Here is a 19,167-nt window from a genome sequence, read left to right as displayed (position 1 = left end):
GGCCGGAAAAAGATCCTACAAGAACGGGAGCAACGACGACTGAAGGGAATCTTTCAGCGTTACAGAAGTGCATCCCTTCCGCAAATTGCTGCAGACTTAAATACTGGGCCATCAACAAGTGTCAGCGTACGAATCATTCAACAAAACATCATCCTCGTAGATATGGGCTTTCAGAGCCGAAGACCCACTTGTGTAACCTTGATGACTACACGACACAAAGCTTTACGCTTCACCAGGGCCCGTCAACACCGACATTTGACCGTTGATGACTAGAAACATGCTGCCTGTTCGGACGAGTCTCATTTCAAATTGTATAGAGCAGATGGACGTGTAGGGGTATGGAGACAACCTCATGAATCCATGGACCCTGCATTTCAGCAGAGGACTGTTCAAGCTGGTGGAGGCTCTGTAATGGTATGGGGTGTGTGCAGCTGGAGTGATATGAGACCCCTGATACGTCTAGATACGACTCTGACAGGTGACACATACGTAAACATCCTGTCTGATCACTTGCATCCATTCATGTTCATGGTGCATTCCGACGGACTTGGACAATTCCAGCACGACAATGCGACACCCCACACGTCCAGAATTGCTACAGAGTGGCTCCAGGAACACTCTTCTGGTTTTAAACACTAACGCTGGCCACCAAACTCCCCAGGCATGAACATTACTGAGCATATCTGGGACGCCTTGCAACGTGCTGTTCACAAGAGATCTCCACCCGATCGTACTCTTTCGGATTTATAGACAGCCCCGCAGGATTCATGGTGTCAATTCCCTCCAGCACTACTTCAGACATTATTCAAATCCATGCCACGCCGTGCTGCGGCACTTCTGCGTGCTCGCGGGTGTCCTACATGATATTAGGCAGGTCTACCAGTTTCTTTGCCTCTTCAGTGGATTTTGGCAGTATCTGTCTAAGTGATTCACTGTACAAAGTTTTCTGCAGAATGGGCATCGTGGCAGAAATGGAAATTTTCATTCATAGTACAAAATATTGGAGATAATATTCTTAATGAAATATCAAGTTTTAAGAACTAATAATTCTTCTGCAGCCCAAGCCATTTCTAATGCAGTAGATGTAAGATGTGCCAATGTGAAACAAACTACTTACAGACTGTCAGTATCGCGAATATCGATGTAAATTGTGTTAGTCGATACTCATTCACGCGCTGCAAGACCGTCATATTGTATTAAGTGCAAACAGTGTCGAATTAAATAGTGCAATAGTTTAACGTCTGACAACAGCTCCGCCAAGATACCAATGATGCAAAAGAAGCTTTGGGACGTTAAGATTGCAAGTGAACAACCGTGAAATTAAAAGTGTATCACACGATTTTCGCTCAGTAACAATTGATGGTAAACTATCTAAATCCTACACAGGCTTTTGTGTCGATCATAATAAACAACGAGATACAGTTCCACACAAGTAGAAGACATCACTAGACATCAATTTCTACCAATCACTGGCCCTCCTATCTTCCTCCAAATACCCCAATAGCAACACCAGCAGCGAACAATAAACAAAAAGTTCTATGCTAATTTTATTTTTAAGCAACAATTTTCTGCACATATAAACGCCTGCAGATGAACAGAACATGCTCAACACGCGCTGCAATAAGTTAAATTAAACGTAAAACCAAATAAAAGTGGCTGGTAGCAGAAAATACAAATAACTAATTATTCCACACAGTCACAGTCCCCGAACGTAGCCAGTGTGGCCACAAATAATAATAGTCATGTTACTACTGTTCTTTCCGGTATTGTATTTAGGTAGTGGTCTTTCATGCGCGAATCAAACCTTTTATTTCAAGTCAGATGTCAAGATGTATGACTCACCAGAGCTTCTAAAAGCTGCAAAGAACTGTGTCTTACATCTCTCCCCCGAGTCATTTTCCGTTCTCCTTCCGCTGCCTTTCCCCATTCCCTCTCGCGTCTATCCCGCTCCCCACTTCTGTGTCCTCTCCCTTGCCCCCGCCCCCCGCCTTTCGTTTTTTCCTCTCCTCTCCCCCCTTTTTCCCCCCTCCTCTGCCCAGGTTCCCCCTCCCATCTGCCCTTGCCTGGGGAGTGTCATCTTCGTGCCGACCTTTTAGTGCAATGTTCCTAGTGATTGTTAAGTGTTGTGCGTCTTTTCCGAAGTGTTGCAAACGGACATCATGCTGTCGCAGAGTGTGATTTTTTTTTTGTATCTCTTGCGAACAGAATCCAGACTGTCGCCGTGTTTTTTAATTGTCTGTCTACTTTTTCCCTGTCTGCTTTCTGTGTATTTTATTATCATCGCCCACCATTAGTTTTATGTTTTAACTTTCCACAATTTTCCGCCGTTTTTACATTTTACGTCACCGTTTTATCGCCTGTTTTTATTGCTTCTTATCTTCTTATGTTTTAAAAATTCTGTTGGCTGAAGAGCGGTGTACTAAGCTGCTGCCGCCCTATTCGGGGGAAATCGGAATCCAATAATGGAAAAAAAAGTGTCTTACCTCGTGGGCGTGATGTACTCTGACGTCCTCCGGCGGCGCTCGCCAGATGTCGCTGAAACACGTCGCGTCTGCAAAACAAACATTACGTTGCTACTAATGGAAAAACTATCAGGGACAAAATGTCTTACTGCTGGTCAACACTTTCACACGGATAGTGGAAATGCGTTGCTCTCTCCCGATTACATAAGAAAATAAAATTGCACTTCTTCAAAGTACTAAATTAGCTGTAAAATTTCAAGTTATCTCTGCAGCATTAATAATTCTCATGAAAGGCAAGGAAATTAATGTGTGATGACTGCGTTATTTAAACATATGTGCCGTACAACGTTTACAGCAGCATACTAATCTGCAAAAAAATGTTTGAAATATTGTTAGTGTTATTCTCATCTACGCTAGTCCGCCTAGTGAAAGCCTCCACATCTCTGCATAATTACTACAACCTACAGCCATTTGGATCTGTTCGCTGTAGTAACGTCTTCATCTCCCTCTATAATTCTAACCCTCATACCTTTCTCCACAACCTATTGTCTGGAATGTGTCCTATCAACCAATCCCTACTTTAAATGAAGTTTTGCCATAAATCCAGATCAGTATTTCATCATTAGTTATCTGAGCCACCTACCTAATCTGCAGCACTGTTCTGTAGCACCGCATTTCAATTTGTTTTATACCCTTCTTCTCTGCGCTGTTTATCATCTACGCCTCACTTCAGTACAAGACTGCACCACACAAATACCTTCATAAAAAAATACCTGACATATTTAAAAATCCGCCTTTTTCAGAAACTCATTCCTTAATGCAGTTCCCTCAGCACTGCCTGATTTCATTCACCTGAACTACAGTCGTTTTACTTCGTTGCTGTTCTTTTCATAATCCCTTTCCAAGGCACTGTCCTTTCACTGCTCCGTCACTGACAAAAGTATGTCATTGGCTGTAATCTATCTATAGGGTTTCTGAGACACAGTTCAAGAGTCCACCGCTAGTCAGTGGCAGGAAATTAAAAAGAATGACTAATGGTGTTGGCACGAAATATAACAATATTAGATGGTGGTGTAGGAAATTTTAAACTTAAAGATGGCGTTGGCAGGAAACTGAAAAAGTCCAAGATAGGTGGAACATACAAAAAGCTCCAAAACAGGTCAACCAACACAGTTGTGCTTTGTGATACCTCTGACTTTACGATCCAAGAGTGTGTCAAGATCAAAACGTTTATATTTAATATTGTACCAGTACTTATCATCTCACATGTGTGCATAAAGCATGAAAAAATGAGTAAGCTTCACCTAACTTGTGTAAAATGATGCGCAATCTAAGATATTTGCCAGTACTACAGTAGTTTCAAAAATTACATAAGCTTCACTTGTATTGTGTAAAATGATGTCACATGCAAAGATATTGTCAACACTACAGTATTTACATGTCGAAAAATACGTAAACTTCACTTAATTTGACTTGTATAAAAAATATTGCCAATACTACAGTATCTTTAAAAAATTACAAAGTCTTCTTCAGCTGTATTGCGTAAATTGACACCTATCAGCACATGCACACACATATACTCGTACCATCTGTATTTCATCTCACTCGAAGAAAAATGTTAATATCAAATTCTGTACATCATACGTGACATCACCCCCCCCCCCTCTCTCCCTCCTCTCTCTCTCTCTCTCTCTCTCTCGCTCTCTCTCTCTCTCTCTCGCGCACACACACACACACACACACACACACACACACACACACACACACACACAGAGGTTGTGTGTTTTGTCAAAACCCAGTTATTTTACAAAGTTTTTTTTTTCCTTTTCTACATACGATTGTTTTCAACTAAATACTATGGATGGTCACCTGTTTTTTGTAGTTCCGTGCTGCACAATTATATTCCACTTTGTGAATCATAATCTCCAGTCTTCACTGTTTCATAGAAAATAAACAAAACTGATGGGTCAGACTCATGGATGACGATGGAAACACTGTTACAGAGGATACTTTTGGACTTAATGCAAGTCAGGTGTTCTTGTGGGCAAGCACTTGTATCCATGTGTGTGTGTGTGTGTGTGTGTGTGTGTGTTTGGGGGGGGGGGGGAAGAGCGAGTATCTGTAAAAAAAATGTTGGGTTTTGATTAAAAAATACACACAATTCCATTATTATTTTGTAAGAGAGAGAGACGAAGAGAGAGGTGACATGTGAAAAGAGTACAGTAATTGACATAAACATTTTTTAAAAGTGGAGTGAAATAGAGACGTGTGTGAGCATGTGCAGAAAGTCACCGATTTATGAAAATCAGGTAAAGAAGCTAATGCAATCTTTTTGAAAGTCCTATGATATTGACAATATCTATTTTGAACGTGGCGCCAATTCAAGTGAAGTTTGAGTATTTTTCAACACGAGAATATTGTAGTATTGGCAATATTTTCGAACATGGCGCCATTTCATGCAATTCAGGTGAAGTTTTCGTGATGTTTTGGAAAGTACTGTAGTGTTCGCAAATATCTTTGAACACGGTACGTACCACCTTATGTAATTCAGGTGAAGCTTACGTATATTTTTTTCTGCTGTGAGTGCACAATATGAAGTGGCAGGTACAATATTTGATAAAAATATTTTGAATTTGACACCATCTTATACTATAACATCAGAGGATGGGATTGGGAAGCACAGCTGAGCTAGTTTCGCCATCTTGGATTTTTTTAAATTTCCCGCCGCCAGCATCTTGGATCTTTTTTCAGTTTCCTGCAACTGCAATCTTTGATTTTTGAATTCGCCACCTCTGAAGAAATCTGCAGTTATGAGTACAATTTATTTGGGTTATTACACTGACGCTGTAGAAACACACAATAAAGACAATAACGTACAGTTCAATGCCACACAAACTGAAGATAGCCTGCCAATGTTAAAGTCCAAATGTAGTCTTAATAGCAAAAGTCGCGAAAAGGTAATGACCTGTGTAGTGAACATTCTATCAAGCAAGTAAACGAGAAAATGAGTCCTTGTCATGCTCGTTTATACAGTTTTGCATTTGTTTTATTCTGGAAATTATGTTATTTGCCATTAGATTCTCCGTACCCTACACTGTACAGACTGCCAAACGATCTGCAAAATTCAGGCACTTTGTCAGGGCAGGCAAACTTAAATTGATCGTGAGAGCGACGCGGCTTTACGTCACGTGATAAATATTTTAAAAAAATATGGTTTTGGTATACTGGCCCTCGTAACAGGAAAATGACAGACGCGAGGACGCCGCAGTTTTGTGTGAGAAATTAAAACAGAGCACACGAGTGAGCCACGCCCAGTGCGCAAGGAAACAGGTGAAAAGTTTGTCCGCTGTAGTAACTGCGTGACCTGAATGTCATTTATACACATTCGGTTTCTATGGACCAGGGAAAGTCATAAAAATAATGAGAATTCACGTACCTGTCAGAAATGAGGAAAGTTATCCAGAGTGCAAAATACGTTTCCATTTCATTTCTTATATCATGTGGAGGTAATAATACTTGTTATGTCACTTCAGCCTGCTCAGAAACAGTGTTTGGTGGACGCCACTGAGCTTCCATGTTTGATGTTTGAGATGAGGTACATCATTCGGCTGCACCACAGCGGAACAGACTGCTATTGCACCTTACTTATTCGTAGGTCTGCCGATACGGTAATTAGACAATAAACACTTGTTACAATCGTTGTCAAAAACTAAAGTATAACTTTGAAAAAGCACACTGAATGGGCATTTGACGAGGAAATTTGCATGCCGAAAGTAATCTTCGGCAGTTCAACACGCTGAGTGAGAGTAGTACGTCAAAAAGAATACCAGTATTAAATAAACAGAAATGGGCAAAAGAAATGCACCAGCCACATAGTTTAAGCGTGGCTAGAATGTTATGATGGACTCACCTTCACCAGGCAGCCAGGAGACGAATGCACCGACGGTGCCGTCCGGTCGCGCTATCACACGTGTGCGCACATCCACCACACCGGACACGTTGTGCTTCGCTGCAACAGACAGTTCTGCATCTTATTGTTGTTTGTCAAGTTGGAGGATGATTCTATTCTACGAGGTCTGTTCAAAAAATTCTGGAACTTCGTCCACAAAATTTTTCTACGCTTATCTATTACACTGAAGCGCCAAAGAAACTGGTACAGGCATGCGTATTCGAACACGGAGATACACTCCTGGAAATGGAAAAAAGAACACATTGACACCGGTGTGTCAGACCCACCATACTTGCTCCGGACACTGCGAGAGGGCTGTACAAGCAATGATCACACGCACGGCACAGCGGACACACCAGGAACCGCGGTGTTGGCCGTCGAATGGCGCTAGCTGCGCAGCATTTGTGCACCGCCGCCGTCAGTGTCAGCCAGTTTGCCGTGGCATACGGAGCTCCATCGCAGTCTTTAACACTGGTAGCATGCCGCGACAGCGTGGACGTGAACCGTATGTGCAGTTGACGGACTTTGAGCGAGGGCGTATAGTGGGCATGCGGGAGGCTGGGTGGACGTACCGCCGAATTGCTCAACACGTGGGGCGTGAGGTCTCCACAGTACATCGATGTTGTCGCCAGGGGTCGGCGGAAGGTGCACGTGCCCGTCGACCTGGGACCGGACCGCAGCGACGCACGGATGCACGCCAAGACCGTAGGATCCTACGCAGTGCCGTAGGGGACCGCACCGCCACTTCCCAGCAAATTAGGGACACTGTTGCTCCTGGGGTATCGGCGAGGACCATTCGCAACCGTCTCCATGAAGCTGGGCTACGGTCCCGCACACCGTTAGGCCGTCTTCCGCTCACGCCCCAACATCGTGCAGCCCGTCTCCAGTGGTGTCGCGACAGGCGTGAATGGAGGGACGAATGGAGACGTGTCGTCTTCAGCGATGAGAGTCGCTTCTGCCTTGGTGCCAATGATGGTCGTATGCGTGTTTGGCGCCGTGCAGGTGAGAGCCACAATCAGGACTGCATACGACCGAGGCACACAGGGCCAACACCCGGCATCATGGTGTGGGGAGCGATCTCCTACACTGGCCGTACACCACTGGTGATCGTCGAGGGGACACTGAATAGTACACGGTACATCCAAACCGTCATCGAACCCATCGTTCTACCATTCCTAGACCGGCATGGGAACTTGCTGTTCCAACAGGACAATGCACGTCCGCATGTATCCCGTGCCACCCAACGTGCTCTAGAAGGTGTAAGTCAACTACCCTGGCCAGCAAGATCTCCGGATCTGTCCCCCATTGAGCATGTTTGGGACTGGATGAAGCGTCGTCTCACGCGGTCTGCACGTCCAGCACGAACGCTGGTCCAACTGAGGCGCCAGGTGGAAATGGCATGGCAAGCCGTTCCACAGGACTACATCCAGCATCTCTACGATCGTCTCCATGGGAGAATAGCAGCCTGCATTGCTGCGAAAGGTGGATATACACTGTACTAGTGCCGACATTGTGCATGCTCTGTTGCCTGTGTCTATGTGCCTGTGGTTCTGTCAGTGTGATCATGTGATGTATCTGACCCCAGGAATGTGTCAATAAAGTTTCCCCTTCCTGGGACAATGAATTCACGGTGTTCTTATTTCAATTTCCAGGAGTGTATGTAAACAGGCAGAATACTGCGCTGTGGTCGGCAACGCCTATAAAAGACAACAAGTGTCTGGCGCAGTTGTTAGATCCGTTACGGCTGCTACAATGGCAGGTTATCAAGATTTATGTGAGTCTGAACGTGGTAATATATTCGGCGCACGAGCGATTGGACACAGCATCTACGAGGTAGCGATGAAGTGGGTATTTTCTCGTACGACCATTTCACGAGTGTACCGTGAATATCAGGAATCCGGTAAAACATCAAATCTCCGACATCGCTACGACCAGTAAAGGATCCTGCAAGAACGGGGCCAACGAAGACTGCAGAGAATTGTTCAACGTGAAATAAGTGTTACACTTCCGTAAATTGCTGTAGATTTCAATACTGGGCCACCAACAAGTGTCAGCGTGCGAAACATTCGATACGGGCTTTCGGAGGCGAAGGCCCACTCGTGTACCCGCGATGACTGCACGACACAAAGCTTTACGTCTCGCCTGGGTCCGTCAACACCAATATTGGACTATTGCTGACTGGAAACATGTTGCCTGGTGGGACGAATCTTGTTTCAAATTGTACAGAGTGGATGGACGTGTGCGGGTATGGAGACAGCCCCATGTATCCATGGACCCTGCATGTCAGCAGGGGACTGCTCAAGCTGTGGAGTCTCTGTAATGGTGTGGGGCGTGCGCAGTTGGAGTGACATGGGAACCCTGATATGTCTAGACAAGACTCTGACAGATCCTGTCTGATCACCTGCATCCATTCATGTCCATTGTGCATTCCGACGGACTTGGGCAATTCCAGCAGGACAATGCGACACCCCACACTTCCATAATTGCTACAGATTGGCTCCAGGAACATTCTTCTGAGCTCAAACTCTTCCGCTGACCACCAGACTCCCCAGTTATGAACATTTTTGAGCATATCTGAGATGCCTTGCAACGTGCTGTCCAAAACAGATCTCCACCCCTCGTGCTCTTACGGATTTATGGACAGTCCTGCCAGATTCATGGTGTCAGTTCCCTCCAGCACTAGTTCAGACAGTAGTCGAGTCCATGCCACGTCGTGTTGAGGCACTTGTGCGTGCTCGCGGGGGCCCTATACGATATTAGGCAGATGCATCACTTTCTTTGGCTCTCCAGTATACTTATTGTGAATGGTCTCCTTCGAAATGCGGTCTTCCACAGTCGATACACCTCTTCCATCGCCGTTTCCATTTCTAGAAGCCATCTGAGTTCACCTTTTGGACCGAGCAAGGTGACGCAGTGGTTAGTACGCTGAACTCGCATTCGGGAGGACGACGGTTCAATCCCGCGTCGGGCCATCCTGATTTAGGTTTTCCGTGATTTTCCTAAATCACTTTATGCAAATGCCGGGATGGTTCCTTTGAAAGGGCACGGCCAACTTCCTTCATCATCCTTCCATAATCCGATGAGACCAATGACCTCGCTGTTTGGTCTCTTCCACTAAACCAACCCCTCCCCCCCCCCCCCTCCGTCCCCCAAGCCAGCATATGTCGCTTGTTGCCGGATCGCACGAAGCGCCGCTTGCGAATTTTCTTTTATCTCGCCTATTGTTGAAAATCTTCGTCCTTTCAATGCAGTTTTCAACTTTGGAAATAAAAAAAAAGGTCCTCAGGGCCAGGTCTGGAGAGTACGAATGATGACGCAGCACAGTGATTGCGTTTTTTCGTGCAATAGTCACTCACCAATAGGGATGAATGGGCGAGTGCGTTGTCGTGATGCAAGTGCAATAACTCGTCTCGTCACATTTCAGGGCGTTTACTTCTCACATTTTCTCGCAGACGTCGTAGCACGCCCCAATAGTACCATCTATTAACAGTTTGTCCGTATGGTACGAATTCATGATGAACTGATACTTCAAAGTCAAAGAAAACTATCAGCTTGGATTTGATATTTGACCTGACCTGACGAGCTTTTTTTGGTCTCGGAGTCCTTTCTTGACCCATTGTGAAGACGGAACCTTTGTCTCAACACCATAACCGTAGACACACTGAAACTACGTCTTTAATTGTTTTTATTAAACACTGACCTACCAAATTTTCCTTGAGAAACACAACTCAAACTTAACCTATTCATTTATTACCCACAATATACAAGCCCAACGCAATCTGACTTCCAATAATTAACACAAAAAATGGCCCTGAATTCCAAGAACCCTAACAATAATGCAAATCCAAAAAATATGATATTAAAGTAATATGAAACTACCTCCAAATCTGTCAATTGCCTAAACTCAATTCAGTCACGAATCCCGATAGTGCAAATCCCATTCTTTTTCATGTCATTTACCTCACAGAATATCTTCACAACATAAACTACAACAGTTGCAGCAAGCAGCAACACGGCCAGCTAAATAAAAAGATTCTAACTACTATAGACTAACTACTAGGAGGCATATGGTTAGCAAAAGAAAGATTTTTTTTGAAGAGCAAACAGTGTATTTAGAAAATTTTACATTATGCATGTGACATCCAGTTCCAAAAAATATAGTTGTCAATAATTCCACTGCGCCGGCCGAAGTGGCCGTGCGGTTAAAGGCGCTGCAGTCTGGAACCGCAGGACCGCTACGGTCGCAGGTTCGAATCCTGCCTCGGGCATGGATGTTTGTGATGTCCTTAGGTTAGTTATGTTTAACTAGTTCTAAGTTCTAGGGGACTAATGACCTCAGAAGTTGAGTCCCATAGTGCTCAGAGCCAATAATTCCACTGCCTAAACATTATCAACCATCCATCATCATACATTTCCTTGCATATTTCCTTATGAACATATCATTTCATCTCACTTTACATTGCGTGTCCTACAAAACAGTTTCCACTAAGAAAATCATGTCCATATACTTCCCTATCCACTCGCTGTCTACTGGTCCGTCCAACCACAGAATCTCTTGCCGAGGGCGCAGAGCACTGTCAGCGATATTAACACAGTCTACAGCGCTGACAACATACAAACAGGCTACTTACGAGTACATCACTTATGATTCTCTTGAGGCACATCTCGTTCTCATTTGCGCGTTCCAAAAGCTCTTCACAGATTGCGAGGCGAAGGTCTTTCCGGTCTTGACTCATGAGCTATGGGATGAACTTGGCAGCAACACGATGCATTCCAAGATGCTGTGTCGGGATTTCATGACATGATCCAACTGCAGTGTTACGTTCTTCTGCAATCTCTCGAACAGTCAGTCTTCGATTGGCACCTGCATTTCGTTGATGTTCATAACGTGAGCGTCATCGGTAGCCGTCGAAGGGCGTCGTGAACGGGGGTCATCTTTAACTTCTGTCCGGCCATTCGCAACGAGTACGGCTTAAGCACTCATGACGGTAGGCTTCCTGCATCATTTGGTGTGTCTCTGTAAAGGATTCCATAAGTTACACGCAAAAATTAGTACAAACGCGTTGCTCCTCTAACTCCGTCCTCTCGAAGTTCGCAAACTGTGCGACACAACGTTCTACTCAATACAGGACTGAACAATAACTAACATACAACAATGAAACTTCCGGCAGTTACACATTAAACATAGGGTGTGCAGGGATGCCAACTACATTTCGTTCCAGCACACGAATGGTGCGAAATTACCAATGTTTCGGAATTTTTTTTGAACAGACCTCGTATATAGCGAATTGCAACGCCAGACAAGTGGAACGAAACACACTATCGATGCTTCTTGCAGGGATTGGTAGTTGACTCTTAATTTCAGCTAATATAGCAACGTACTGCGTACAAAAAAACCTGAAAAGCGAATTATTGTTCGATTATACGTTTGGCATGAGTCACTATAAGTAAGTAAGTTTGGAATGAGTCACTATAAGTAAGTATCTAGGAGTATATGCTCAAAGCGACTTAAAACTGGAGTGACACACGGAAACTATCTGCGGTAGTTACTTGTGAGATAGTCATCAGAAGAACCGCAAGGAATCTATACATTACAGAACCATAGATTGAGTGAATCTTGTGCATTTCTCGTCAGCCTAGAGGCTTTGCCAGGCAGATTAATGGAAGAGATACTGAACGTCCAAATAAGAGTAACACGTTTTGCGCAGGTTCATTAGTTGGCGCATGAACATGACTAACGCGCTCATCAGACACCAGTGGCAGACGCTAATAAGTGGAGCGTTTTGTACAAGGGAGAGGTTTATATTTAAAATTCCGATAACTCGCGCTTCAATTAAGTCGTGCAACATATTACTTCCGCTCACAGACATATGGCTCACTAAGCATTGAGCGTACTCACAGAGGCTTCCAGCGCATCATTCGCGAATAAGACAGGAAATAGGATAATAACAGTGATACTTGATGCGTCCTCCGCCTCAGGCCTTAATGTGGTTTTTTGGAAAATATACAGGATGACTCAGCTAAGCTGTATCTCTATACTAATAACTGAACCTGAAAAACCGTCGTGTCTGTCGGTTTCTCTTTGAACAAGCTGATCTCCAAAACTACTAAACGAATTTTCAGGGGGGTTTGCATCTGGAACGGTATAGCCTTTAGTTCAATGGTCGTCAGACTGCGGCTAGCGGCAGCATGCAGCCCGAATCAGATGTGCTTCTCGCGACTAACATTGGAGTCCAAAAACGTGAAACAACGGTAACAGCTTCTCAAGAGTGAATTTTTCTTGCCCAGTAACAAACAAAGAAACTTGGGGAGACAATAATACACTGAGGTTACACAAGTCATGGGAGAGACGACGGTAGAATCGAAGGGGTAGTGCCACTGCCGGATCTGTCATTTGCATCGAGGTGGTTCATGTGGTAAGGTTTCCGACGTAGTTAGAGCCGCACGAAGGGAATTAACAGACTTTGAACGCGCAATGGTTGTTGGAGCTAGATGCATGGGACCTTCCATCAGAGACGCAAAATCCCCAAGATTGGCGATCTTTTACAGAAGCTCGAAATTCAGCACGGACTTCAATGCGAGATGCGTATAACAGTTTCCACAACGAAACTTTGTCTCGAAACCTGGCAAATTGCGTTCTTATGGAATATCGTCTCAGCTATGTGACTGGATTTGTGATTTCCTGTCAGAGAGGTCACAGTTCGTAGTAACTGACGGAAAGTCATCGAGTAAAACAGAAGTGATTTCTGGCATTCCCCAAGGTAGTATTATAGGCCCTTTGCTGTTCCTTATCTATATAGATGATTTTGGAGACAATCTGAGCAGCCGTCATCGGTTGTTTGCAGATGAGGCTGTCGTTTATCGACTAATAAAATCATCAGAAGATCAAAACAAACTGCAAAACGATTTAGAAAAGATATCTGAATGGTGCGAAAAGTGGCAGTTGGCCATAAATAACGAAAAGTGTGAGGTCATCCACATGAGTGCTAAAAGGAATTCGTTAAACTTCTGTTGCACGATAAATCAGTATTACAATTACGAACAACTTAAATTGGAAGGAACACATAGAAAATGTTGTAGGGAAGGCTCACCAAAGACTACGTCTTATTGGCAGGACACTTAGAAAATGTAACAGACCTACTAAGGAGACTGCCTATACTACGATTGTCCGTCCTCTTTTAGAATACTGCAGCGCGGTGTGGGATCCTTACCAGGTAGGACTGACGGAGTACGTCCAAAAAGTTCAAAGAAAGGCAGCACGGTTTGTATTATCGCGAAATATGGGAGAGAGTGTCACAGAAATGATACAGGAATTGGGCTGGACATCATTAAAAGAAAGGCGTTTTTCGTTGCGACGGAATCTTCCCACGAAATTCCAATCACCAACTTTCTCCTCCGAATGCGAAAATATCTTGTTGACACCGACCTACATAGGGGGGAACGATCACCACGATAAAATAAGGCAAATCAGAGCTCGTACAGAAAGATATAGGTGTTCATTCTTCTCACGCTCTATACGAGATTGGAATAATAGAGAAGGTGGTTCGATGAACCCTCTGCCAGGCACTTGAATGTGATTTGCAGAGTATCCCTATAGATGTAGATGTAGAAATCGTTAGGGAATTCAATATTCCGTGATCCACAGTGTCAAAAGTGTATCGAGAATACCACATTCCAGGCATTACCTCCCACCACGGACAGCGTAGTGGCCGACAGCCTTCCCCCAGCGACCGAGAGCAGAGCAGCGGTGTTTGCGAAGAGCTGTCAGTTCTAATAGAGAACCAATACTGCGTGGAATAACCGCAAAAATAAATGTGGGACGCACGAAGACCGTGTGGCGAAGTGTGGCGTTAACAGGCTAAGGCAGCAGATGGCCGACCTGAGAGCCTTTGTTAACAGTGCTACATCAGCTGCAGCACCTTTCCTGGACTCGTGACCATATCGGTTGGACCCTGAACGACTGGAAAACTTTGGCCTCGTCAGATGAGTCACGATTTCAGTTGGTAAAATCTGACGGCAGGTTTCGGGTGTAGTGCAGACCCTATTGAAGCCATCGACCCAGGTTGTCAACTAGGCACTAAGCAGGCTGGTGGTGGCTTCATAAAGGTGTGTGCTGTGTTTACAGGGAATGGACTGGGTGCATATATTTATTAAACTGTAAGACATACATCTATGAAGTTTATGAATCTTTCAAGTTCAGATTACGGACATTCAATTATGTCCTCCACCAGTGACAATAACAAAATCACAGCGATACTCGAATTCCTCCAATACACGGGTAAGCATACCCACTGTCACTGATGATATGGCAGTACAGATCCGATTCTTCAACTCTTCTGGGTTCTGTGGTAGTGTTGGTGCATAAATGTTGTCGTTAATGAAACCCCACAGGAAGAAGTCACAGGGCGTCAGCTGAGATGTCCGAAGTCGCCGGCTGTAGGACGACCAATCCAGTGACTCGTTAGCGTTTCATCCAGATATTCACGAACTTGGCGACTCCAAGGAGGGGGCTGTCGCGTGTTGTTGAAAAATGAAGTTGTCCTCGTTCAGTCTCGGAAACAACCAGTTTTGTCACATAACAAGATCGTTAACCGTTCGGTTGATACGGGTTGTTTGGTGGACGACACCAAACAGCGAGGTCATCGGTCTCAACGGATTAGGGAACGATGGGGAAGGAAGCCGGACGTGCCTTTTCAAAGGAACCATCCCGGAATTTGCTTGGAGCGATTTAGGGAAATCACGGAAAACCTAAATCAGGATGGCCGGACGCGGGATTGAACCGTCGTCCTCCCGAATGAGAGTCCAGTGGGGTAACCACTGCGCCACCTCGCTCGGTGTTAACCGTGAATCCATCGATGTAGAACGGCCACAAACAGATGAGTGGGATTTCGCAAAAAACAGCACTGATTTTGCGCGAATCTCGTAATGTTCGCTGCATGCATGTGGGTTCTGTAGGTCCCAAAATCGAACATTCTGTTCGTTGCTTTCCCACTAAGGTCAAAGTCACATCGTCAAAGAACACAATGCATTTTGCGAAAGTTTTATCATTGTCAGTAGCATTCTGAAGCTCGTCAGAAAATACATGTTTTCGTTTGTCATCGCGACGTAGAGCCTGTAATTTGTACGGCTTCATAATCAACCGATGTCTTAAAGCATACCAAATTGTTGTTGTAGGCAGCTGTAACTCCCGACTGGCATGTCGAGTTGATTTTGTAGCACTACATGGACTGCAGTTTGAATTCGTGAGACATTTTCGTCGGAAACACGATGGCGGTCTGGACTCTTCCCTTTAAATACACATTCTGCGTCTAGAAACTGTCAGTACCATCTGCGAATGTTTCATCCATTCTGAGGATCAGTTTGGTAGCTCTACCTGAACTGTCTTTGCACTGTCATCAAAGAATTACACTTCGAAAACTCGAGAAAACAAAATGATTTCTGTTGCGGAGTAGCCAATTTGCTGTACGTGACGGTAACCAAGCCTGTTTCGTTAGTGTAGAAGGAGAATTCTCCTGACAAATCTTTTTCCAGAAATGGGAACCTGTCAAAGACAAGTAACTTTATTTTTGTACAGCATTAAAATTTGTCCATTTTACCGAAATACTAAAAAAACGCCTAAAAACCGTTCAAACAAAAATAGTCCGCAAATCAAGTAAACTTTTGACTCAGGTATTGCGCAATATGTACGAACACGCATCTCGGCTCCAGCTTTCTCCACGACACCGATAGATGTCACTGCTGTCACTGTATTTTGATCCTAATACGCGACAGCCGTTCTTGCAGACGAATTAAAGCAGAAGTTCAATATATCTTCAGTAGATATCAGCATAATTTTGGAAACAATTACTGCCATTTCTTTATTTGATAGTGAAAATCTGTCAACTTCATACTCGTTACTTGCATATGTACTACGAAAAGTATGTAACAATAAGCTTCTCCTGTAGCAAATACATGTTTAAGGCACTGCACCTTGTACCGCAGCCCTATTGGTAATTGCTGCTTCAACGCTCCTGCTTCAATTGTGTTCAAGCCAATTGAGATGCTAATGTGCTAATGTCTCTCATGTGGGAAATGTGTACGGCATTTCGGAGACCATTACAAACTCAGTAAGTTAGTTGCAAAATCGGAAGAAGGACGCCAGGTACTGTAGTCTTCCGCAGCGGTAATAACACCTTGTGGCTCAACGACCTGACAAAGTCTTTCAGTTGGACGCCAGGACGGCGACTTTCGCGTCCCTAACGCGCCCCGTTAATTCGACCAGAGAAAGGACTCTACGGTTAAACGTGGGATCCCAACCACTGGTTGTTCCTTGCGGATCTTCATAGCGTTCAGGGGTGAAGGCTAGGTTAAAAGCAGACTGAAACAATGCTTGGTCGGACCGAGATTCCGTCACACGGTTCACTGCTCCACAAGCAGGGCTGGTCCTATTCAAGCAAGGATTTCGTAGTTAAGCGTGTGAAGTTTCGCAATTTTTCGACTATGAAATCCAAGCTCATCCTCTTCGGTCGTTGTTCTGTTGTTCCAACAGCCTGTTCCACTTAATCGTTGGAACAATTTTGGTTCAAATGGCTCTGAGCACTATGGGACTTAACATCTATGGTCATCAGTCCCCTAGAACTTAGAACTACTTAAACCTAACCTAAGGACAGCACACAACACCCAGCCATCACGAGGCAGAGAATGGAACAATTTTGCATACGTGGTGTGAGCCTGATGTCTTCTGCACAAATATTTGGTCCTATACAACCTTTCCGCTTGTCTGCTGCATCCATTTGCTTGTCCATACACGAAAACTATGCCTGTAAGTTCCGTCAACATGTACAACTCCATTTGGTCAGGGCTGATCGAAATCGGTGCTTTAATTTGCAGTCTGCTACAGGACAGACATTGTGTATCAGGATTGCTCATGTCAATACACAGTACTGCTCGCGGGTGCCCTACACAGTGTTAGGTCGTCGTACCATTTTCTTTGGCTCTGCAGTGTGTGTATATAAATAGAACAACATTCACTGCTGACCGATCAGTCATTGTATTAGTATATAATAATCGTCACGCCCAACTATAATCCGAATGGATAGCCGCGTGTGTTACAGCGCCACTTCTGGGACAGGAGGGTGCACCGGCCCCGGACTGGATCCGCCCGGCGGATTAACGACGAAGATTAGTGTTTCGGCCAGCCTGGATGTCGTTCTTCAGCGGTTTCCCACATACCACTAGGCGAGTGCCGGGCTGGAATCCACGTCCAGCCTCAGTTACACGATTCGCCAACATTTAGAAAACTTTCGCCCACTGTCACATGAAACAACAGTACACGTAGACAGTCGGGATACGCATACTGCGTCCCAAGCGGATAAGAGGATGGTGACAGGAAAGGCATACGGCCGCCCCTTAAACTAAGAACGCCAATTCCGTCAATAGCTATGACGACCCTGCGCGTCGATGTTGGACAAAGGCACAAAAGAAAGAAGAAGTCATGCTCTAGTGTAACCGAATATCTAGACAGTTCCATCATGTCTCCTAGTGGTCAGTTTGCAGGTAATAGTACTTTGTATGTATTATACATGTATGACGTTAAATTCTGAGTAGCATTAATGTCAGTGCATTTTATGTTATTGTGAAGTTTGGATTAGTATATTTAAATGAGTTTTTTGCATATGTTCCTTGCCGTAACATCGTCAGCATCTTCGGCACTGCCGCCAAACAAAAATCTGACAGCTATTGTTCAAAAAGCGAAGGCCATCGTGTGGAAGATTTCGCCAGCGTGTGTCATCGCCCTCTGATTTACATAAGATTAAATACATTTAATTGTCTTTAATCAACGTAACAGTAGACGATCAATTTTGTAAATTGAAAATGTAAAGATAATTAGTTAGTTTTAGTCTTGACCTCACACGACTAGCATCGATGTTAATTTAAAACTTAAGCTGTAATAAAACACACCGATGCAAGTAAAAAGTTATTTGTTTATGCCTCGCGATTTTCTAAAGTTAATGCATATATGGCAATAATAATTTGAATTTAAATCTAACTTCATAAAGAGAACATTGCTTTTTTTATAATCAAGTCTTCTTGAGTATTTTGGAGTTATTGAAGTTTGAATTGAATCGGCGATCGATAGTTAGAGGAAAGTGTAGAGATGATACTCCAGTTGTTAATTTTTGGGAAGACATGGAACCTTTATGGAACTGGTGTCATGTAAAACGATTGAAGTGTTCTGAGTCTCTGCTTCTGAGCTTGCAGTAAGTTAATCTAACTACTTCACTGAAGTAATTCAAAGTGGAAAGGAAGTTTGAAACTGTCAGGCTGAATTACTATACACTGATGAGCCAAAATATTATGACCACCTGCTTACTAGCTTATTTGTCCGTCTTTGGAACGAAATACATCACTGATACTGCGTATCGGGGATCCGACAGCTCGTTGGTAGGTTTGTGGAAGTATGTCGCGTTAGTTGTACGCAAAGGTCATGCAATTCGCGTCATTAACGGGCCGCTCATTTGCGTACGCGGTGGTGGCGCCCCATAACGACCCATATTGGGTTCAGTGCGATTGATATCGGGCGAATTTGGTTGCCTAGATATCGACGTGATTTCACTATAAAGCTCCTCAAACCACTGTAGCACTGTTAGGCTCCGAAACACGGACAATTATTCTGCTGAAAAATGACACCGCTGTCAGGGAAGACGTCAAGTATGAGGGGACGCATGTGGTTCGCAGCTGTCATCAATTATTACCACAGGTCTCAAGCAACTAAGC

General features: G+C 44.3%; 1 protein-coding gene across 5 annotated transcripts in view; it reads right to left on the bottom strand.

The window, feature by feature from the left end:
* The window catches only part of LOC126253248 (uncharacterized), a 364,089-nt gene that overhangs the window by 184,448 nt on the left and 160,474 nt on the right, over positions 1–19,167 (bottom strand). For all 5 annotated transcript variants that reach the window (XM_049954448.1, XM_049954447.1, XM_049954449.1 and 2 more), the window contains exons 5-6: positions 6,373–6,471; positions 2,484–2,551 (exon numbers count right to left, since the gene is read on the bottom strand). In XM_049954448.1, the coding sequence (XP_049810405.1) occupies positions 2,484–2,551; positions 6,373–6,471 (167 nt within the window). The remainder of the gene's footprint in view (positions 1–2,483; positions 2,552–6,372; positions 6,472–19,167) is intronic.

This window comes from Schistocerca nitens, chromosome 4 (assembly GCF_023898315.1).
Source record: "Schistocerca nitens isolate TAMUIC-IGC-003100 chromosome 4, iqSchNite1.1, whole genome shotgun sequence".
Classification (NCBI taxonomy): Eukaryota; Metazoa; Arthropoda; class Insecta; order Orthoptera; family Acrididae; genus Schistocerca; species Schistocerca nitens.
This window is presented reverse-complemented; position numbering and strand designations above follow the sequence as displayed.